Raw genomic sequence first — 16,144 nt, forward strand, 5'->3', positions numbered from 1 at the left:
CATGACACAATATAGAAACAAAGAACTGCAAATTCTGGTTAATAAACAAAGGACACAACGTGCTGCAATAACCCAACATCTCTGGGGAACATGGATATGTGATGTTTTGGGTCAAGACCCTTCTTCAGACTAATTGTAGGGGGTGGGGGGAGGAGAAGAAAGCTGGAAAAGGGGAGAAGCAGGACTAAGCGTGGAAAGCAATAGGTTGACAGGTGTGAGAGGAGTTTTTGATAGGCAGGCAGTTGGAACAAAGGGCAGAGATAAGAATAGTAGGTGTAAGACAGGTTTGAAGAGTTGTGGATTGTGAAACCAGTGGGAGAAAAATATGTGGGAGTACAGGTGGGGCACATGAGAGGGAAGAGTGGGGGGGGGGGGTACGGGGGAGAAATGGGAGGGGGGTAAATAGAGGTTACCTAAAATTGGAGAATCAACGTTCATGCTGCTGGGTTACTGCTCTCACTCAGGCCCAGGACTGCACGCATTGTAATCATTTTTTTTTAAAATTTTCTAAGTTCCTTTCCATAGGCAATTAACAATTGACAAAATTTGATTAGTTCATAAGTGATAGGAGCAGATTTAGGCCATTCGGCCCATCGAATAATCCACCATTCAATTATGGCTGATCTAGCTTCCCCTCTCAACCCCATTCTCCTGCCTTCTCCCCATAACCCCTGACACCCTTGCCGATCAGTCCAGATTGTTCATGGAGAAGTAATATTCATTCTGCAGCAGCGGGTTCAGAAACAAGCGGTATTGACTGACCCATGCACATGCAAGCTTGAAACTCCAGCTATATATAATATGTGTCTATCAGCAATAACTGCAGCGGTTGAAAATGTAGTTGCAATAGTGAAGATCTTGCACTTGGGACTGAAACTAGCCTGGATTGACGAGTCGTCTCTACCAGGTGGGGCACAATGCTTGGCCTCTTTCTCCCGAGTCTCACCAGCAGGTCCTTGGAAGGAAGAGATAAAGAAGTACACGTGACCAATCAGTTACATTTCCGGAGAAAAGTAGTTGTCAGGTTTGGTGAGTGGGTGGATTCAAACTGATGGCCTTTTTAAGTGTTTAAAAAAGTGGTAAAATTCATAAACAACCGGGATTGACTGACTCCCAAACACATGCAAGTCATCATCCGCTGGAAACTTGGTGTTGAAACCTTTGCAATGCTCCCGAGGAACCAAAACATTTGTGAATGACGGCCGGGACAATCCGTCAGGCGTTCCTTTCGCCGCCGTGCCAATTGCCTGACATCCCTTCAGTTTATGCCCTCAGTTACGTATTTGACATTCAGGGGCTCCAGAAAAAAAAATCTGTAAAACCATATCTGTGAGAACTACGAGGGTGGCCACAACCCACTGCCCTCCAAAAATAAAAACTATCTCACCGGCACCTGACCAAAAGTTGGCAAATTGCAATATTTATCTCAATACGAAATTGTTTAGAAATCTAGGTTAAAGGCGGGACATATTCTGGGCTGCTCGTAGCACAGTGAGCTGGGGAAAGCAAATGACTAATTCTGCAGTAAAAAAAAAATAAGGCTCTCTCTCCAAAACCCAGATTGCTGATATCATTGCCCGGTGTCATTCTGTACCGCTCTGTGCACTGAGTCGTTGCGCCAGGACTCCATTCATAAAACCCCGGGCGCTTCCCATTCTGCACTATTCCACTCCGCGCTATGACTACAAACAAACAAAAGTGCGTGTGGAAATCCGCATTGACCCAGCAATATTGTGCATGTGTAAAGTTTGGCTCTGGGGTGCGCAGCTGATTGTGATGGGGGTGGGGCGAGATAGCTCCCTGGGCGAGTTTTTTGGGGTTGGGTAATATCAAGAAGAATTGCGTCGTACGTCAGTGCGCCTTTCATTCACCCACCCCCACCCCCATGTGGGCTGTGATGAGGAGGAGTTAGAGCGGCAGGAGCCCGAGGATTGAAGGCTGTTGCTTCACGGTGCTGAACTGGGCAGGGTTCGGGCGCCTGAGTCTCGACTAGTCTCTCTTGCCACTTCCGGACTACCAGCCCCTTCCACGGTCTAATGGTCGCTTTGCTGACAGGCGCAACTTCAGGGCTGAAAGTGAAAGGAGGTGGAGCTGACCGCGGTGCTGAACGTTTTCAGGCCGCCAGCACCTCGGGTGCTCTCCATTGTGCTAAAACCGTACGGCCAGCAGTGGGTGAAACATCGGAAACCGCGGCGGAGGAGCTGTCCCCGGTGCTGAAGGTGGTTCTGGCTGGGGACTGTCCTTCCAGCCGGCACCAAGGTCTTCACTCAAAACTTGCCGCTTGCCCCAGAAGATCACCAGACGATGGAACCAAGGCTAGAGTTCCAGAGTGCCCCTGATGGGGATGTCTATTGCCCAGACAGTGCTTACGGATCTTCTGTGATGGACACGGACACGGAAGAGAACCACACGCCGTCCTCCAGCAACGTTAATAATTACAACGAGGAGCTGATGCATAAGGCGAGTTCTTTACAATTTTAACACAGCAATTGGTTCTATTAGAGAGAGAGTGTGTCTCTTCCGCAATTAAACATCCCAAGGTGCTTAAGGGAAGTCTTCTAGCAGCGGAAATAGAACAACACTTGGCAAATCATCAATTCTCTCGCACATACTCAACATCCTTAGAACAGAAAGTACAGAAGAAAATTAATAAAATAAATATATGGCTAAAACACTATGCACGAGAGCATATTAGCGGGTGTCATAAGAGGGAACCAAACATCTTTAGAAAACGATAGTTAGGGTCTAATTTGAGATCAATAAATGTAAACCATAAGGGGTTAAATGGACACGGCATTTTCTGCTCACTGCCTTCACCCAGTGAAGGCGAACAGCAGAGGGGATGGGCAGGATACAAAAAACTATTTAAGAGAGTTGCTTCGGGGAAATCCAAATTGATTGGGACATTTTCTAGATAGTTGAGGAAGATGAGTTAACTATATCTTATATTCTTATTCAAATATAAGCGAGTTTTGCTTTACTGTGTACTATAACATTGTCATGTGACATCCCTCTTCAAAAAGGGAGGTAGGGGATAAAGCCAACAATTGAAGGTCAAGCACTCAACGCACATAGTTGGGAAAACATCGAGTTAGTAATGTGGGACAAAATGATTGATCACTTAGAAAAGCAAAGAACCTCGTACACCAAAGTAAGGAATTCTGAAAAACAAATTTTCTTTGGAAAATCTGACGGAATTATTTGACAAAATAATGGAAATAGTGCCTGACAGAAATGTAATGGTCTTTGAGAGGGGATTCAATTAATAAATATTGTGGAATAATTAACAGAATCAAGAGATATGGTTAAAAAGCAGGAACAGGGTACTGATTTAGGATGATCAGCCATGATCATATTGAATGGCAGTGCTGGCTCAAAGGGCCGAATGGCCTACTCCTGCACCTATTTTCTATGTTTCAATGGTTCTAATAAATACTGTGGTGTGGAATATTAAATAAAGATGCGGTGGCAGCACAGTAACAGAATGACTAGGAGGCAGAAGCAAAGAACAGTGGATAACAAATTATTCTAGAGCAAATACAAAGTGATCTCCCAAGGGGTCAGTATTACAAAACTGCAGTTTTGATAGATCCTACTTACCTGTCCCTGGGTAGCACATAGTGGAGAAAATGTAACACAAAGATATAGACCAGAATTTTGGAAATGTGTACGGGGAGGTAGGTGGGAAGCGATGTAAACAAAGTGGAGGGTCAAGGAACCCCAGGTGCTGGTTTACAAAAAAAAAAACAAAGTGGTGGAGTAACTCAGTGGGTCAGGCAATGGGTCTGCCTGACCCACTGAGTTACTCTACCACTTTGTGTCTTGTAACGTGAACTAAATGATGGATTTAAAAGGTGCAAGGAATGGGAGTCCTAGGCATTAATATACTGTACAGTAAATTTCAAAGACAGCAAGAGGACTTGACAAGATGTTAAGAAAAGTCCAGACAGAATCTGAGGCAATACGTATACAGTAGGAATGTAAAGAAATATGTCTCAATCATTTCTCATTAGGTAGGAAGTTTAAGTAAAGGATTGCTATGTCTATGAGAGGCAAAGACAAAGATAGCCTTACAAAAGATCCACACATCCTCAAAAAAGAGAATTGAGAATTGGTTAAGAGATTTATGGAAAAATATAGGGCAAACATACATACTACTCCATTTATATCACAATGCCAAAGTTATCACAGATGCTTCATACACATGACAGCACAGAAAGCTTGCCATATACAATACATATTTTGCCAGTGTCATTCCAATGAATCAGCCAAAGCAGAATTTAATAAATGTTTAATTACATTAATTTCCAATGTTAGTTTTTGGGAAAGGTACATCATGTTTGACCAACTTACTAAAGTTCTTTGAAGAAGTAACATGTTAAGAAATTTAAAGGTGAACTGCTGGGTTTGCTTCCAAAGGCATTTGACAAGGCATTGCAGAAAATAAAAGATTATGGTGTACAAGGTAACATATTGGGCTGGATAGAAGATTCTGCCTTACAGTAAATAGAGACTAGGTATATTGAACAGTCTTCTTCTAGTTTGCGAGATGTAACAGGTGATATGTCTCAGGGCTCGAGAGACTAGAATATAAAAGCAAGGATGTAATGCTGAGGTTTTAAAAGATGCTGGTCAGACCATATTTGGAATATTGTGAGCAGTTTTGGAACCCATATCTGAGGATGTACTGGCATTGGAGAGGGTCCAGAGGAGGTTTACAAGAATAATCCCAGGGATAATAGCATTAGCGCATGAGGAACATTTGATGGCCCTGGGCCTGTAATCGCTGGCATTTAGAAGGATGCGGAGGGGGGGGGGGGGGGGGGGGCTTGCTGAATAATGAAAGGCCTAGATAAAGTGGCTGTTGAGAGGGTCCTTCCAGTAGTGGGAGAGTCTGGGACCAGAGGTTACAGTTTAGAAATAAATGGATGTTCCTTCATAATGGAGATGTGGATGATTTTTTTTAGCCCGAAAATGGTGAATCTGTGGAATTCATTGCCACAGGTGGCTGTGGAGGCCAAATCTTTGGTCATTTTTAAAGTGGAGATTGATAAGTTCTTGATTAGTAAGAGTGTCAAAGGTTACAGGGAGTAGGCAGAAGAATGGGGTTGAGAGGGAAAGTTAGATCAGCTATGACTGAATGACGGAACAGACTTGATGGACCAAATAATCTATTTCTCCTCCTATGCCTTATGATCAAAGTGAAGCATCAACCTTTTGCTATTTACGCAAATGACCTGGATAAAAGCTTCACACATATGGATGTGAAATGTATTCACGACAGAAAGAAAGTAGGAAAATATGTTGTGAGGAGCACATAAAAAAAGCTACAAAGAGGTATAAATAATTTAAGCGAGTGGGGAAAGATGTTGGGATGAGAGCTGTGGTTGGGATGAAGTGAAAAGCAAACAAGGGACAATATTTGTTGCACAAACCAAGAGGTGACTGAGGGATCTCAAGGGCAGAGGGTTGCTTGGGCCCTAACCAATGCTTCAAAGAGAAATGTGAGCATGAGTGATTAAATACTTGAAGCATTCAGGGAGTAGCTATATTCCACAAAAAAGGCCAGTTCCTTGAGGGATCAGTGCCCAGTGAATAGTTTAATGCCTGGCAGCAAGCAATGTTCATACATGGTCTGTTATTTGACAGTTCTCTAAGATACTTCTCACTAGAGGATCTCATATCTTGGGCTTTAAGAGCAATTGAGTAGCGTGAGATTCAGCCGGGTAACATTTGTGAAGAGTGAGCTAGAATAATGGGTTCTAGACTTTGATGAACCATGAAGACTTCATTGCTTTGCATCCAGCAGGCTTGGATCCTGGGGATTGTGGGGACTGGGATCTGACCTATGAAAAGCAGGATTTTAGCTCATCTTGCAGACTGTTTGGCAAAATGCAGCAACTTACTATACAATGAGTGAGGTCTGAGATAGGCTGGTTTCTGTATATGCTCTAGGAGAGAATAGCCATCATGGGAGTAGAATGGGATTAGATATTATAATGGCACTTCAGGCTTGAGATATGTAGCTCTCCTTCAAAAACAGAGCAAGGAAGGACAGCATTACTATGAGTAAGAAAGAACTGCAGATGCTGCTCTATACTGAAGATAGTCACAAAATGCTGGAGTAACTCAGCAGGTCAGGCAGCATTTCTGGAGAAAAGGAATAGGTGACATTTCAGGTCGGATCCCTTTCTTCTGACTCTTCTTGAGCCTGAAGAAGGGTTCCAACCCGAAATACCACCTCGTCCCTTTCTCCAGAGACACTGCCTAACCCACTGAGTTACTCCAGCATTTTGTGTCTATCAGGGCAGAATTACTAACCTGTTCAAATCAAATGTGTGATATATACTGTGATATATACATGGAGCTAAATTTTACATATACAGTAAAACAATGTGGTTATGTACTCAGTGACATTAGTACAATGATAACTAGATAGTTTGCGAGGCATTGATTTAGTTAAATAATATAGCCAGTGATAAAGACACAAATATGGTGTGAATGCATAACTGGAAATATGTAGACATATGTATGGTTTCAATATTTCATAACAAGATTAAAATTAATATTTCCTTGTTTTGCGTGTGGTAATACAGTCAGCCCATATGTCAGCATTTTGCTTTCACTCACACGACAGACAAAGACTGGGCTAATGATTTGGTGCAGACAGCAGCTCTGAAGCTAATTCCTAGACTACAAATTTAAACTCGAGCATTCTTGCCATTTGCCTCAGTTGGATGAGTTTAACATAAAGTGAAGTTATACTCTTCCCTGCAGTTTGCCGTGTCTGGTCCTGCATTGGAAGAGAATGTACAAACTCAAGTCAGGCATTCTTCCATGTCTATTTTAACTGCGTAGTTACAGGGACAGGCTAACCTCTTGCTGTACATAACACAAGGAACTCAGCTGCGTGCTGTAAAATTAGAGAGTAGAGAAAGATGAAATCTTGTTCTTCAGTGTGATTTTCTGGAGTCATTGACCAACATCGAAATATTACAGTTCCTGTCAAGTGACAGAAACTCCAATGATTGAAACATTAAGATACTGAAGAATGGATGTGGAAGGGTTCCTGGTCCAGTATGGAAACAGGCCATTCAGCCCAACTCATCCATGCCTTCCAAAATGCCTAATCCAAGATAGGCCCATTGGATCTTTAAACCTTATCTATTTCATGAGCCTGCCCAAATGCCTTTTAAATGTTATTATTGTACCTGCCTCAACTACTTCCCCTGGCATTTCCAAATGCCCACTACCCTCTGTGTGGAAACTTGCCCCTCAGGTTTCTATTAAATCTTTCCCCTCTCACCTTCTGAATTTTGTAGTCAGCAGGGCAGTACTCTGCATATCGCCAACTTGGACAATTTTACATTTTTATCAAGCCAATTAACCTACAAACCTGTACGTCTTTGGTGTGTGGAAGGAAACTGAAGATCTCAGAGAAAACCCACGCAGATCACGGGGAGAACGTACAAACTCCGTACAGACAGCACCTGTAGTCGGGAGCGAACCCAGGTCTCTGCCGCTGCATTTTGCTGTAAGGCAGCAACTCTACCACTGTGCCACCATGACCTTAAACATGAGCTTTCATGTTCCTAAGGCCCCCTGCCCCGGGAAAGAGACTGTGCATTCACTTTATTGATTTCCCTTATGTGAATAACAAGAACTTGGGTCATTCTTAGAAAACAAAAATAGAGAGGCATTATTTTTCCCCTCGGGGACTCGCGACTCTTTGGAACTTTCTTTCTCGAGGGATGGTTGAAGTAATCTTTGTATATCATTATAGCAGAGGTAGATAGATTATTGAAAAGCAAGGGAGTGAAAAGTTGACGTGAACAGGCAGGAATACAATGCTGAGCTTACGTTCAGATCAGCCTTCATTGTTTTGAATGATGCAGCGGTTACTTGAAGGGGTTAATGGACTGCTCCTGCTCTTAATTCACACGTTCTTGTGTATGCCTGTTCATGTGAATAACCAGGTCCAATATTATTCTCAGCATCTCATAAATCAATGGTAAAGTACGTTCAAGACAAATTTTGCATGACTAATGGTTTTAACTAAGCTGTGGAAGAGTGTACTTTGAGCCTGAGTTGATGGTGTAAAATGGGTCATGTCAGGATACTTGTCTATTGAGGAAAAATAGGAAGGACAGTCAATTACAGATATAATGGATGGTTTAATCCACTATTGGCTACATTATACATGAGCCAGATTTGCAAGCTCTGGATAAATAGGGTAGAGGTGCAGTCTGCCATGATTTAATTCAAGTCAAGGTGTTTGTCAAATGCACCAGAAATGAAATGGAACAATGAAATTATTGCTGACTGCAGCTTTAGAGGTGCATTAAATACAATAACACAAATATACAATAAAGCACCTGTTATTCTATAAACTAGACCATGATAGTGCATGTGGAACAACTGCAGCAATGCCAAATTCGTACAGACCCGGTGCTGAAGCAGGGTTGTGGTTAGGGATTGTGCAGGTGTTTCAACAACCCGATGATTGATGGTCATGCATCTGGAGATAATGGTTCTGAGGGTCGTGTATCGTCTGCCCATGGTAGCAGTGAGAAGGGACCATGGCCAAGGTGGTGTGGGTCCGTGATAATATCAGCTGCCTTTTAGAGGTAGCACTTCCTGTGGATCCCTGCAATGGTGGGGAGGTCAATACTTGTGATTGTACAATGGAGAGGGCAATGTCCACCACTTTCTGCCGCCCCCCTCCATTCTTGAGCATTCGAATTTCTGAACCAGTGCAAGTCTGAAGAAGGGTCTTGACCCGAAACATCACCCATGCCTTCTCTCCAGAGATGCTGCCTGTCCCGCTGAGTTACTCCAGCATTTTGTGTCTACCATGGTGCAACCAGTCAGTCTGCTTTCCATCTTAAGCTTGTAGAAGTTCTATACTGTAATTGGGACATGCTGAATTTTCTGAAACATCTGAGGAAGTAGAGGCATGAAGTAGAGGAAGTAGAGACTTTCTTGAGATTGCATTAATGTGCTGAGATGTATATGTCCATGAACTTGGAGATTTTGACCCTTTCTATCATTATCCCATTGATGCATGGTCCCTTGACTTCCCATTTGTGAAGTCAGCAGGTCCAGTTCTTTGGTCTTGAGAGCAGGATTGTTGTTCTAACGCCACTCAACCAGGTTATTGATCTCTCTTCTTACTCTGACCCGCCGTTACCTGTTATTCGTCCAACAATGGCACTATCATTAGTGAATTTAAAGATAGCATTGGAGAGATGTCTGGCTACACAGGCACAGGTATAGGGAGAATAGAGCACGTAGTCCTGAGCTGCCCCTCTGCTGATTGTCAGCAAGGAGGAAGTGTTGTTGCCATCTTTACTGATTGAATGTTGGACTCATTTCTCAAATTCTTCCCAAAATAAACTGCTACTCTAAAGAAACTGGAGCAGGGTAATCAAATACAATTGGCTTAATGTCCACATTTAGCAACAAAAATAGGAGCAACCCAACTCTTAGTTTAGTAAGGCAGAAGGGCTGTAAAATGTTGCACAGTGACATTGCCTCAAAGCTCCAATGACCCAGTTGCACTTCTGACCTCTGGTGCTGTCTGTATGGAGCTAAGATGTTCTCCCTGTGACCATGTGGGTTTCTCCCGGGCATTTCAGTTCCTTCCCAAAATGTCATTAGAGGTGTGGGTTGGTAGATTAAATAGCAACTGTAAAACTGTAATTCTCCCCCCACTCTCCGATGGTGTAGAATCTGGGGTTGCTGGGGATATGGACTACATAAGATGTGATGAATGGAAATTGGTGATAATGATTGGTGCAGTCAGGTGGCTAAAGGGCCCGTCTCCACACACTATGGCTCTATGACTGCGATGGGATTAGGCTGGGTAGTGTCAAGTCGCAGACACAATGGGATGAATAGCCATAAATCAATGGCAAATGAACTCAGATACAAACACATGAAACTTGGGACAGCTGGATGAAACAGACAAGCACTGAAAATGAGCAGAACTCAACCAAACCACTAACAACGGTGGCACTCAGCTGGTCGGGTGATACATCATGAAAATCTGAGTCAGTCAGCATCCCATCACTGAACAGTTATTGACGGGAAGTTTTTTGAGCAGATTCTGGAGGAGAGGAAAGAGCACACACATGGAATTACACACTCGTACAGTTAAACAGCAAATAACATGGATGCTGAAGGGTAAAGGCCATTGACAAGAAGTCAAATAAAGATCTTATGGAAAACAGTATAAAAAGAGCCAACAGGGAATTGGAAAGTAGTTCAGGAGCACAAATGAACCATAGATCCTGAATTCCACTTATGTCTGTAAACTCCTGGTTTAAGGGAAGAACTATTGATGAGGAATGTATATTCTTCAACCGTTATATGAGGCAGCACAATGGCATAACCTCACAGCGCCAGGGACCCTGGTTCAATTTTGACCTCAGGTCCTATCTGTGTGAACCTTTCACCTTCTCCCTGTGACTGTGTGGGTTTCCCCCCAGATGCTTTCCTTTCCACTCACATTGCAAAGATGTGTAGGTTGGTGGCTTAATTTGCCATTGTAAATTTCCCCCAGTGTGCAGAAGTGTGGTAGCATTAGGGGAGGATGTTATGACAATGTGGGAAAGGTAAACAATGGGTTTCATCTAAGATTTGAGCAAATTGGTGGTTGATGGTCAGCGTGGACTGTGGGTCAAACAGCTGTTTCCATGCTGTAGGTCTCTATGACTATGGAAACTTTTTTTTTAAAATCACACACTAGTGAGAGTGACAGCACTGTTAGATAGATCTACAATCTTTTACAAAAGGATAGTATATAACCAAAATTATTAGGAGATAATTTATTAAGGATGGAACAGACTGCATCTACAGCAACCAGGCAGAAATATTTCATCCAACTGAGTTTAGTAAAGGAAAATTTACAGCAAGCTGTGCCCGTTGCTCTTTAATACATTTATTGGTCGGCTGGCACATACTGTATTCAGATTAGTGTCCCTTACCGCTGTCCCACTTTAAAAAAAAACTTACGTTTATGTTAATTCTTGTCAAATCCTTTCTGATTCAATTCCGAGATTATGTTTTCATTGCAACCCAACAAATTTAAATTTATATTCCAGCAGTGGTATTTCTACAGCACCACCATGGGCAGATGGGTGTAATTATAACAACAAACTTATGCAAGTATTAGAAACACAGACATTAGATTTTATAACAAATGAATGAAAGTGAACAACCCGTTCTGAATTCTGATTGCTTCTGTTGGTCCAATTATTCTGCAATATCTAATGTTACATTGGTCCAACACTATATGTGCAACAAATCGAGAGATTGACAAACAGTTTTATTCCCAATCTTCCAATCTATCTCGATGCAACCCTTGCACTTTTTTTTTAATCTGCAGTTGCCCTGTAACACTATAGTCTGCAAACTGTTGAGAATATCTGACTGAGGTTAGGAGACTTGGACCTTAAGTTGCAAACAATTTGAAGTGTGCAAACAATGATGGAAATGTTCTGAGAAGCTCTCCGTCCTGATCCATGGTTTTCTTTCCATAAATCACAAAACTAGATGCACATTAGCTGCTGTCTCTCTACATTACAACATTTACTATACTTCAAAGAATAGTACTGCCTCCTGAAGCTATCCCAAGATTGTTTTTGCCCAGGGGCGATTGTGCTTATGTACCAGGATACTCTTGCTGAACTGAATGCAAAAAATGACCCTGAGGTAGATCTCAATCAAGGCAGCAATAGAGGAGAGAGAAAGTTATCTGATTGCCAGTGCTAAATGTAACATTATTGTCACGTGGAATCGACAATTGAGTTTGGCACTTGCATTCTGCAAATGAAGAATATTTAGTTTATCGTTTCATCATCGCAGAATGTCTGTTGTAAGTCTGTCCCTCAAAGCTTCAGCCAACTACTGAGCATGTTTTGGGATCAGCTCTTCTTTCCCCCTCTCTCATTCGCCAGTTTGAACAATGGTTCCTAGGGGCAAAGACAGTGATGAGTTGAAATGAGGAGGGCCCTCCTTGGAGAGCACTTCAGTGATATTACTTAAGGCTCTGGATTTAAATAAATGTTGCAGTGGCTTGTCTATGTGATGAAACTAATCTGTAACTGAATTAATGAGCCCATACTGGGAAGATTAATAATCCTCTCAGAATATACTGCCTTGTTGCCATAGTAACCAAGGAATATTATTCTTTTAAAAACCCTTGATTCCTTAATCAATGGGGCAATCATGTTACTTTCTTGTCTAGAAAATGAAGTTAGAAATTAAATCAAACCGCAGACACAGGAAATGTTTAAGACTGCGATCGATTTTTTTTGTCCTTTCAGTATTTAGCAACAGTCAGGGAAGAAATATCTCCTGGTCAACTCAGATTGACGTATCTGGGGCAATTTATTTTCTTCATAAAATAAGAGCCTTGACATCAGTAACTGCATAAAAAACACAGCGGCAATAAATTATCACAACCTGCCATTTTTTTCTTGCAAGTTTAATCTCCATTCTCTTGAATGCTCTGCCTCTTGCTTGTGCTCCACTTAGAAATAGAGCAACCTTTTCTCTGTGGTGCCATTTTATTATACCCTAGTCAAGGTGATTTACGAGGATGTTGTCAGGATTCAAGGGCCTAAGATATAGGAGAGAGTGGGCAGGCTAGGACTTTATACTTTGGAGTGCAGGAGGCTGAGGGATGATCTTGTCGAGGTGTATAAAATAATGGGTGGAATTAATAAAGTGAATACACACTCTTTTTCCCAGGGTAGGGGAATCAAGAACCAGATGACATCGATTTAAGGCAAGAGGGGATAGATTTAATTGGAACCTGTGGGATGACCTTTTTTCTCAGAGGGTGGGGGATGTATGGAATGAGGAGGTAATTGAAGCAGGTACAACAACAGGGCTCTCTGATTCACTCACCCTGTCTTAATTTCTCCAAAGATTGTTTCTCCAAAGGATGATAGTGGTCTTCTTAAAGCAGGTAGGGACTTCAGAATGTAGTAGAAAGGAGTTAAACCGAAGATAGACACAAAAAGCTAGAGTAACAGTGGGACAGGCAGCATCTCAGGAGAGAAGGAATGGGTACTGGTGCTTCTGACACTTCTGCCTGGGAGGACAAGATCTTACAGGCATTTCAAACAATGTTTATTGGAAAATCACTGAGGCTGAGAAAATTCAGTTTATAGAATCATGGGATGGTTACAGCACAGAAGGAGGCCATTTGGTCCATCAGGTCTATGCTAGTTTTCAGCAAGAGCAAGTACCTGAGCAATTATGTGGAAAGACTGGTGAAGTTTGGCTCGACATGCAGACTTTTAGCAGAGAAGAATAGGTGATTGGTAAAATTTGGAACTAAAATTAGAAAATGTTGGAAACACTCAGCAGGTTAGGCAGCAACTGTTGGAAAAAAGACAGAATTAACACTTCACGTCAGAAACTCTTGATTGGAACTTCAACCTGAAACGTTAACAGTTTCTCTTCCTGCAGATGCTGACTGACCTACTGAGCGTTTCCAGTGCTGTCTGAGATTGAAATCTACTGAAATACAGATGGAAAGCTAATCGAGGGAATAGACTTAAGTTTGTTGACAAAAGAATAGGAGACAAGATAGGAGATATGTTTTACAAGTTGTTCTGTCTGAAGTGGTGGCAAAATCATCAGAACTTTCCAACTTGGATACATGTTTGAAAAGTAAGCATTGCAGTGAAAATTGGTTGCTTTACCAGCATGGAAAAGATGGGCAGAATGGCCTCTTTGTCGTGAGATTCTATGATTACATTGCTAGTTCTCTTCTTTTTCTCATTAACCGTGAGGCACGTCATAAATGGATCCCTGGGCGATGAATTGGGTTCGGACTTTATTTGGCAGCTCTGTGAGTTAGATTCCAATGAAGCACAAACTGACAAGCAAGCTGCCAATTTTCGTTGTAACTTTAGCTGTTTAAATGAAGTAAATCTGGGAGTTATTCAGTCACAGAATAGCTTGCTCTATCGTGCTCAGACTGCTGACCAAAATATTTCCCTCCTTCAGGTCTGTTGAACTAACGATCCAAGACATGAGTTCATTTGCCACCAACCTTGAGATCAGATAAATACATAGATTTAGAATAAAAGCTCAGTCAGAAGGCGTGTTCCTTTAAAGGTCCATCTGGTTCTCTGGTGTCCTCAAATTAACCGTGAGGCAACATCATAAATGGGTCCCTGGATGATGAATTAGGTTCGGAGTTGATTCACCGTAAGGACAGTCAAAGTATTTTCTTTGGCCAAAGTACAAGACCAAAAGTGATGAAACTATTTTACGGGGGGAACAGTACAGAAGAGTGTTGATATAGATTCCATTGGAAAAATATATATTTAGCTGATGTTAAAGTACTGTGGTACCCAAAGGAAAGGACTGAGATTAACTCTGCTGTACTTTCAGTGGGATGGCAATGGATTCCTGTCCTGAACAAATGGTCCTATGCATTTGTGATTCTGGTTGTAGAACAAATCCCATTCCTGATAAATGGAGAATCAATAATGTTTCTCTCCTGTCAATAACACCTGACATCCCGAATGTCAGAAGTATTTGTTGTTTTATTTCAGCTAAGAGTTGATGTGAGAGCTTGGAAATAAATGATGTACTTTAGACAGTGGATTTTAGAGATACAGCATGGAAACAGGTTCTTTGACCCATGGAGCCTGTGTTGACCAATGATCACCCCGTACACTAGCTCTTGGGACAATTTACAATTTACAGAAGCCAATTAACCTAAAAACCTGTATGCCTTTGGAGTATGTGTGGCACGGTGGCGCAGCGGTAGAGTTTCTCCCTGTCAGCGCCAGAGACCCGTAATCAATCCTCTGTATGTACAGAGTTTGTACATTCTCCCCGTGACCTGCGTGGGTTTTCTATGGGATCTGAAGTTTCCTCTCACACTCGAAGGACGTACAGGTTTGTAGGCTAATTGGCTTGGTATAATTGTAAATTGTCTCTAGTGTGTGTGAGGATCACTGGTTGGTGCAGACTCGGTGGACCGAAGGGTCTGTTTCCGCACTGTATCTCTAAACTACCATGTAAACCAGTATCTGCAGTTCCTTCCTACACATGCTGCCTGACTCGTTGAGGTACTCCAGCACTTTGTGTCTATCTTCGGGATATACCAGCATCTGCAGTTCCTTTTTGCACAAACAAAGTCTTGTAGTCTGTCTTAAAACTCTCAGGCTCAGGATATGGTAAAAACTAATCCCTCTAATAAAGCAATCATTTCTGGAGTGTGATACACTGTCACAGGATTTACCGGAGACAACCGTCAAAGCCATCTCAATGCATAGCGCATCCAAAACTAAACCTGGAATTTCATTGTAGAGCGACAGATAGCATTCCCACAAAAAGCCTCATGTAACTAAGAACTGAATGGAAGGTAATACATTTGGAAGCGTGATTGCCTCCAGATAGTGACGACAAGCAAGATTTCAAACAATCTGGACACAAGCAGATGAAACAGAAAAGGTTTAAATTAATTTCCAGGAAATAAGGACTATTATGTGTGGAGCACTCAAGGTGCTTCATGGCCGAAAAGATCGCTTTTCAAATGTAGTGATTGTTTTAACGTGAGAAAACCAGGGATGTTTCCCCATGTGGTCATTGATGTTGCAGGGTGAGCTCGAGGTAGGGATAGAGCATGCCCCATCTCTATAAGCTCCTCCAGCCTCATGCCCATTTCCATTTGCTTTGGCCCTTTGACTTTCAAATTTGTGTGACATACTTTGGGCATGGGCATAGAAACATAGAAAATAGGTGCAGGAGTAGGCCATTCGGCCCTTCGAGCCTGCACCGCCATTCAATATGATCATGGCTGATCATCCAACTCAGTATCCTGTACTTGCCTTCTCTCCATACCCCCTGATCCCTTTAGCCACAAGGGCCACATCTAACTCCCTCTTAAATATAGCCAATGAACTGGCCTCAACTACCTTCTGTGGCAGAGAATTCCAGAGATTCACCGCTCTCTGTGTGAAAAATGTTTTTCTCATAATATTTTATTTATTATTTGATTGTTTTTTTAAATGTTTTTGTTGAGGAAACAGGCCCTTCGGCCCTCCGAGTCCGCACTGACCAGCGATCTCTGCACATACTTTGATGTGAATTTGTGTCTCCCTCCCTTCCT

The 16,144-nt window shown here is 42.2% G+C and overlaps 1 protein-coding gene across 1 annotated transcript in view; it reads left to right on the plus strand.

Annotated features, from left to right (window-relative positions):
* The first annotated feature begins 1,904 nt into the window (after positions 1-1,904).
* The window catches only part of LOC129708320 (ras-related protein Rab-37-like), a 156,647-nt gene continuing 142,407 nt past the window's right edge, over positions 1,905-16,144 (plus strand). The window contains exon 1 of the mRNA XM_055653990.1: positions 1,905-2,460. Coding sequence (XP_055509965.1) covers positions 2,305-2,460 — 156 coding nt within the window. The 5' untranslated portion in view covers positions 1,905-2,304. The remainder of the gene's footprint in view (positions 2,461-16,144) is intronic.

This window comes from Leucoraja erinacea, chromosome 23 (genome assembly GCF_028641065.1).
Source record: "Leucoraja erinacea ecotype New England chromosome 23, Leri_hhj_1, whole genome shotgun sequence".
Lineage (NCBI taxonomy): Eukaryota > Metazoa > Chordata > Chondrichthyes > Rajiformes > Rajidae > Leucoraja > Leucoraja erinaceus.